This window comes from Priapulus caudatus, unplaced genomic scaffold, assembly GCF_000485595.1.
Source record: "Priapulus caudatus unplaced genomic scaffold, Priapulus_caudatus-5.0.1 Scaffold30, whole genome shotgun sequence".
Lineage (NCBI taxonomy): Eukaryota > Metazoa > Priapulida > Priapulimorpha > Priapulimorphida > Priapulidae > Priapulus > Priapulus caudatus.
In genome coordinates, this window is record NW_014577091.1 from 429,811 (window position 1) to 437,452 (window position 7,642).

Here is a 7,642-nt window from a genome sequence, read left to right on the forward strand (position 1 = left end):
AGCGCAGCCCCCCCCCTTCGGGTGCTGCGCTAACACCGCCGGCCTTTTCGAAATCCTGCGCGACGCCAGCTGACTACTACTATAGTACTACTAATACCCCAATACGTAGTGCCTGCCAGGGTCATTAGCGCGTGCCACACGTAGCAAATCCAGCAGGTTCGTACCAAGGTACGAAAACAGAGTTTCGTAGCGTCACTCAGCGATAAAATTTCCATTCGTCTGAACGACGCACGGTAAGCTTACTCAGTTCGCAAACGCGTTATCACTATCCTGACAAAATGAGTGCGTTCCTACTACTTCGTATAGGCTATACGGTGATAGCGGACACGTCTCGTGAACGACCCGGCTATAGCCTATTACGCGTATACAATAGGCAAACCAAAGCGCGTGTCGGCGGTCTACAGAAAATGCTTCGTGTTAAGTACTAATGTGTAAGACTAATTTTGTTTCTGGACACGGGCCCCTGGACATCAAGTCTCTATCGCTTGAACCAATTATGCATAAAGTATGTAAACTGTTGGCATATTGGTGTGCACGGTATTTGAGATGACCTGTCACAAACATGTAATTTGTCTTCGAAAATAGGGGTTATCCGTATTACTGTACCAGCAACAGCACACAGTTGTTGTTGATCCACAATGCAATTTTTTTAAATGCCATAAAACTATAGTTGACCAACTAGTTTGTGCTACAGCGACGTACGTACATTGCACAAAACTCACGTGTGAACGCTGTTTAACTCAAGTCAGCGTATACCGTATCGTACGGATGTGCCGCTAAGAATACGTGCGTCGAACTGGGTTTTACGGTACGTTGTGAACCGCGCTATAGTGTCTCCCTGGGACTGCCGCGAACATCAGGTTTAGGGTCGTAAATTAACTTGGCAGACGTCACCGCCAGATGCAACGCGCTACGCGGTCTATCGGCGTTTCGGTCGCGCGTAATCAGTATGGTGGAGAGGGAGAAGCTGGGAGGAGGCAGGAAAGGGAGAAGGGAGAAGGCTGGTGGAGAAGGCAGGCAGCGGGAGAAGCTGGTGGAGAGGAGGAGAGGGAGAAGGAGGGGGAGGGATGGAGCCTGGTGAGGAGAGCGGGGAGAAGGGAGAAGCTGGTTGCGCCGAAGGAGGGAGAGCGGGAGAAGGAGGACAGCGGAAGAACGCTGGGTGAGAAGGAGGGAAGGGAGAAGGGACTAAGGCTGGTGGAGAAGGAGGATTAGGGAGAAGGAGAAGCTGGTGGACGAAGCGAGGAGGTGGAGAAGCTGGTGAGAAGAGAGAAGGGAGGAGGAGAAGGGGGAGAAGGGGTTGGGAGAAGAGGAGGGCAGAAAGCGGTGGAGGAGGAAGGGGAGAAGGGGGAGGGGGAGAAGCTGGTGGAGAAGGAGGAAGGGGAGAAGGTATACGCCCGAAACGCCGATAGACCGCGTAGCGCCATCTGGCGGTGGCGTTTGCAAGTTAATTTACGACGCTAAACCTGATGTTTACCTACGCCTACTCCCTAACCCTAACCCTAACCCTAACCATATCAGATAGTTACCAGGGTACGTTCCGGTTTACCGGACCATACCCAGGGTACGTTCCGGTTTACCGGACCATACCCAGGGTACGTTCCGGCAATACCCAGGGAGAAATAGACCCTATCAGCCGTACTAGTACTAGTAGTAGTACTGCTACTCTCTAGTGTAGAGTTCAATGATGTATTAGGTGACCCCAATGCATTTTCGCAATGTGCGACCACAGGCACTTGGAACGTCTCAATAAAAAAAAATTATGGTAAATAAACACAAAATGTATTTACTACCAAAGTCTTAATGTTTCTCTACTCTATTTCGCCTATAATCACCTGTAAATGCCGGTCAAATGCTCATCTGCAAGACTGCAACACACAAGTACACCGCACGCCCGCCCTGTGCACAAACAACATGAACAAGAGACATTTTGTGTTTATTTACCTTCTTTTTCTTTTTTTATTGAGACGTTCCAAGTGCCTGTGTGTGCGACATGTGCAAATGTGCAAATGTGGACAGCTGTTATATCCTTGTATTGGGCCATATACTATATAGTAATTACTAATTAGTATATATAGCGGCTAATGCCATTAGTAATGGCAGTACACCGTACAGGCAAACGTCATGTGGCAGTGGCACGTACACCACTTGGAGACCAAGTTGGACTGTTCTAATAACGATCATAATCATTTAGTAACAACATTGTCAACAACAATAATATGAACTAATTATTAAGTGGAAATGACTAATGTTTATGAATAAATGCAATACTCACGCACTTTTCTCTATTAGTATTACCCCCGTACAGACGGCAAATTTGATACCACATCAAAGTAGTCCGGGCCAGGCGCGCGTCAAATTTTTGCAGTGTTCTGAAGTGTGTACATGCTATCCCGCTCTAAATACGCGCTGGCTCGCACCAATTTGGCCCCCGCAAATGAAGGAGGGGCAAGATATCCCCGACCAAGTTATCCCGCTTTAGGCTGTGTCTGTACTCATTCCGGTTCCTCTTCTTCTTAGTTCGTTTTCTCCTCGTGGAGAATAGGGCTGGAAATTTAATGTCTGCATGACGTTCTATCTTTGGCAGCTCTTTCGGCCTAATTCCATATTTTAAACTCTAATGTAATCCTTTCTTTCGCCACTGTCCTTCGCCATGTTTCCCTTGGTCGTCCCCTTTTTCTCTTCCCCTCCGAGGCCAATGTCAGTGCATAGCTGATTGCATCCGGTGCCTAGCGTGCGCCAAGTTTCGCAATGTGCATGCGCATAGCCTTATTTAGGTCACAGAAAAGTACCGTAGCTGTCTGCGGGGTGACGTAGCGAGCTGAACTGAGCATGCACAGTCAACCCTTGCTACTTTGATGTGGGATAAATTTTTTTATGTCTGTAGTACGCTACGATTTGGTGCACGCTTGGCGCGCGACAGGCCCGTACCTTTTTGATGTGGGATCAAATTTTGTAACTAAACTTAGTAATAGTATAATAGTACTATTAGAAACTGTGTAGCGGCATAGACTAAGAATAACATTTTTATTCTTAGTGCATGATAGCGGTTAGCCAATTCATGGTCAGTCAGAAAGTTGAGCTACCTGCGCCTAGTGGTGCAGGTAGCTCAACTTTATGACTGACCGTATGAGCGCACATGCTATACATGGTGACCATCTTGAAACCACTAAAAGGCAGAACTGTGCTGATGTACGCCCTATAGCATGTGCACTCATAGCATGTACCCCCATAGCATGTGTGTGCGCATTTCAAATGCAAAATGACGAATTGCAGCTTACATGCTACCAGCCTCTCAAAGATTATACAAAATCATTATTTCTTACATCATTTCAAGTTTCATTAATTTGCATGTTTTATGTCTTATAGCTATAATGACATTTTGAGATTCACTACAGCACATACGATATTGTTGTGTACTTTAACTTTGTATTTTTGCAGGTCGTGATGCAATTGGCAGCAAAATTCATCTACTATAACTCCACAGTTGACAGTAGCATGTATGTGTAACTGGGACTAATTATGGGTTGTGTCCATAAATTGCTATATTGACATCAAATCAAGATGCTCTGTTTGAATTAATCAGTAAAATGCCACCTTTGTGGATAATATCAAAATATATAGTTTTCAATGATAAAATTTTAAAACCATCGGTAATCTTCAGTTGAATTATCTAATTAGTGTGGACAAATATATGCTTTATAGACTAATAGACATTCCTCAGAATAAGACTCATCTTGATGAATAATAATTCTATGCTAATATTTGAATCGATTTTAAATAATGTTGTACAACTGCACATACCGTCAATATTGTGTCCTAAATTCTTATTTGTTCTTGCAGGAAACCTAATGAAACCATACAACAACGATTTGACAAAGCACTGGAAGAGTTTTATGCTATTTGTGACCAAATAGAATCAAATTTAGTAAGTGATCTGCTATCTACATGCACTCTGCACACATACACAAGCATGTACAGACAGTATACTGAAACGTAGTGTATGAAATACACACATGAAGAAGTACTTGCCAGACATTATCCAAAAACGTGATATAAATGATATTTTCATCTAACAATAACAGGTATTACATGCACAGTAGCATTGTGTAGTAAAGAATGATCACCATGACTTTGTGTGGCTGGTTCACCATTGAACCCAAGGGTAAATTCCATCTTAATTTATTCTGCTGTGTGCGCACTGTGCGGTTGTGGGGTGGAGTAAGATTGACTCTCCCCTCTCCTGTGTTTAGTGGGGAGGTATTGTCAAGCTCTAGATAAGTAATGTGTGGAGATTGTAACCCATGGTTGGAATGATCACGGCCTGAGTCCTTGTTAAGTTAGGTCCTACACTTCCAAACGGTGAAAAAAATACACGGGGGCTCGGGGCGATTTAGCCCCCGAAATGCAAAAAAGAGCCCCGGAAATGGCAAAACGAGCCCTTGTAAATTTGCATAGAGTTCACAGCAAACCAAATTTTAGAGTGCTATTTGCATGCACGCGAGCTTGAAAAGTAGCCCCCGAAAATTTTTTACCCCAATTTTTTTTTCCTGCTTCCAAAAGTACCATATCATCGTATTTTCTTTTGTCTGCTAATTTTGTGTTGGTTGTTTTATCGGCACATAACCATGAATGCCTCCACAGAGACTTGCACGCATACATATGTGCTTCTGGTATGTCATAATGCTAATACATGCTTTTAGGTTTTAGCAGCAGAGTGCCATGGTCAATTCATTGACAGCAACAGGCACTTCCAGATATTGGTCGCCTCGGGAAATAAGACAGAACAAGGCAGTCAGTACGGGCAGTATCTCGCCACGGTGAAAACACAGATCAGCTTTGCAAAGGAACTGCACGACGCCCTGCTAGAGTGTGTCAGCAGAATGAGCACAAAGCAGTGACTTGAGGACACAAGTGCTAATTGTAAAACGTTCCCACACAAGTATGTTCCAACTACAAGCAAATCGGAAGCACAGTACTTCTTGTAGCACAGGAACTTTACACCAGTATTCATAATTTAATACTAATAAGGAACGTTACTATGTGATGTATTCTTAAATTAACACTGGAGTGTGAATTTAATACTTGATCTCACAAACCCATTCTCATTTGAACAGCTGGAACTAGACTGAGATACATTTCCTTATAAATTTGAGGTGAACTCCGCACTATTGGCATGTGTCAGTACAATTACTGTTATCAGCCCGTATGACGACAATGGCAGATGGCATAGACTATCTGCATGTCGCTGCCGACATCCTATGTGATTTCTTGGAGGTGGCGGTACACATGATTGTTTACAGACACGACGTCTATCCGTCAGCCATCTTCGAGTCTCGCAGGAAGTATGGCGTGCCAACAAAGATGTCAGTTCACCCAGAGTTGAACAGCTACTTACAGTCGTGTCTGTGTGACACACGAACACTCCTACTTGCCCGTGACCTTGATCGTATCGTCGTGGCGATACTGGACACGAGTGGTGCACCGATTACCAAGTATACGTTCGAGGTGTGGCTGCCTGCGGAACCGTCGGCTGGTGGGGATGAGTACCTAGTGCAGGTGGAGCAAGCCTTCCGCGAATTCCTGTTAAAAGTTGGTGCATGCGATACAGATATGGAAGCACTAGGAAACTGCAGTTTCGCCCTGCAGCTGCACTCCACGGCAGCCGGGCTGCTTGCGCTTAAAAACGGTGCTTTGCCATGGGTAACATGCGAAACGGCGCAGCGCCTCATTCAAGGCGATGCTCGTATTGTCCCTTTGAAATCGTACTATTGTGAACTGTTCAAAATGCAGCTGTATGTGGAAAAGAGGTGACAACTACTTTGCATCAGGAATGTGGCAGTACTAAAAAGAAACAATTGAAGATAGAAAATTGGAAAAATGTTCAACGGTTTGGAGTGAATGAGAGGCAGAGGATTACCTCTGTATTAGTAGTGTTAAATTTCTTGCTCTTTATGTGCCAGGATTTTACAGAAGCCAATATTTGTGGGGTTTTAAAAATGGTAACTAAATTCCGTATTCTCCTTACGTAACAAAATCAATTATGTTGTGTTGTTGAAAAATTTGGCAGGCTATATTTATTATACTGTTTTGATGATTATGTGGTATTGGAAAAAGTTAAAACTATGAACTGCTTATTGAAATGCATGAGAAAAGATGGAAAATGTTTGTCAATGGTATTTTTACTGGAGCACAAATGAAAGAAGTGGACGCTAGAAAAGCTTACAAAAATCACTGGCTATGAAGTTATTTGTTGAAAATTTGTAATGTATATATTTGTGAAATAAACTAGCAGCAATCACTGCTATATATAAATATCTGAAATGTTTCGTAGGGTATTTGAGTTTCAACAGGTGTGAGCAAAATTGAATGGTGATGTCGTGTTTTTTAGATGAAACATGACATTTAATTAAAATGAAATCTTGATTCCAAAAGGTCGTAATTAAGCCTCCAATGAGGATTGAACTCATGACCCCTGGTTTACAAGACCAGTGCTCTAGCCACTGAGCTATGGAGGCAACGGTGATTCGTCATTAAATCACTCGCCTCAGCTATACTACATGGTCTGCTATAAATGACGTAAAATTCACGATTATGTTACTGAACATACTGAGAATTTAGATTTCGCAATTCCAAATAATCGCACCCAATAACTGTCGCACTCGTCAACATCTGATGCATTATAGCTAACAATTGCCTAATCGATTATTGATGGTACACTAATATCGGGAGAGGGGGCTAGTAGCTAATTTAGTTTTCTTGGAGGCAGCCGCGCGCTGGTTGTGTTCTGGGCCACTGACCGCAAGTAGTTCGTCGATCGATGGCTATTGATCTTTGAATAGTAGTTACATTGGTTTGGGGTCGAGACAACTGCCCTCCTCCTCGCTAGCTACGGCCATTGAGAGGGTGAATCATTTATAGTAAGTATAGATCCTTTGCTATAGCGATATCACGAACAGGAAGTTGAAGGTTGGTCAATTCTTATAACTCACATCGTGCGTCAAAATATTACTTACTGGTCAGCTAATATTCGCATAACTTAAATAATGTGTAAGTAAATTTTCGTGGACCTTTTAAGAAAATAAACCCAAAACGTAAGATACAGTCATATCAAAATGCTCACAGCAACCTTAAGATTCGATAATCTGGAGAGAGAGAGAGCGCGCGCGCGTGCGTGCGTACGTGTTTGTGTTTGTGCGCGCGTACGCGTGTTTGTCAGTGAGATTGAGAAGTGGGAAGACGAGATATATATATAGAGAGAGAGAGAGAGAGAGAGATATATATATATATATAGGTCTGGGGGACGAGGAGAATAACTATTTAAGGTGGAAATTTCCTTGTGGTGGTTTCACGGACAGAAGATTATGCGCGAATCCATGACCAACCAAGATAAAATGATTGTATAATAGGGAAAAGCCGATGTAGGACTATTCATGTATTGGCCTTTTCATGGTGTCAATATCACGTCTTTCTCTCTCTCTCTCGCGCGCTCTCTCTTTCTCTTGTGCGCGCATTCTCTCCTCTCTCTCTCGCCCCCTCTCTTGCAATTTCCATCTTTCTTTTTATGCGTGCACTGTTATAAACACAATAATCCCATATATACAAATGATAAACACATAAATCTCTAATGTAGTTACTTGGATCA

At 43.2% G+C, this 7,642-nt stretch overlaps 2 protein-coding genes and 1 non-coding gene across 3 annotated transcripts; 2 read left to right on the forward strand and 1 right to left on the reverse strand.

The window, feature by feature from the left end:
* Nucleotides 1–3,438: 3,438 nt before the first annotated feature.
* On the forward strand, nucleotides 3,439–4,919 carry LOC106816215 (mediator of RNA polymerase II transcription subunit 29-like; the record flags this gene model as incomplete). The annotated part of the gene is given in 3 exon segments (XM_014820793.1): nucleotides 3,439–3,497; nucleotides 3,841–3,925; nucleotides 4,701–4,919. Coding segments are annotated over 3 exon segments (336 nt in total). The 3' UTR covers nucleotides 4,899–4,919.
* A 279-nt stretch (nucleotides 4,920–5,198) lies between these two features.
* LOC106816210 (mitotic spindle assembly checkpoint protein MAD2B-like) lies at nucleotides 5,199–6,314 on the forward strand. Its single transcript, XM_014820779.1, has one exon. The coding sequence runs from the start codon at nucleotides 5,206–5,208 to the stop codon at nucleotides 5,809–5,811; it is 606 nt and encodes a 201-aa protein (XP_014676265.1). The 5' UTR covers nucleotides 5,199–5,205; the 3' UTR covers nucleotides 5,812–6,314.
* A 128-nt stretch (nucleotides 6,315–6,442) lies between these two features.
* On the reverse strand, nucleotides 6,443–6,515 carry Trnat-ugu. Its single transcript has one exon. It is a non-coding gene; the product is annotated as a tRNA-Thr (tRNA).
* Nucleotides 6,516–7,642: the final 1,127 nt, after the last annotated feature.

Bases quoted from the DNA above. Each gene is read 5' to 3' on its own strand.
- LOC106816210 (XM_014820779.1), top strand. From the start codon at position 5,206: ATGACGACAATGGCAGATGGCATAGACTATCTGCATGTCGCTGCCGAC.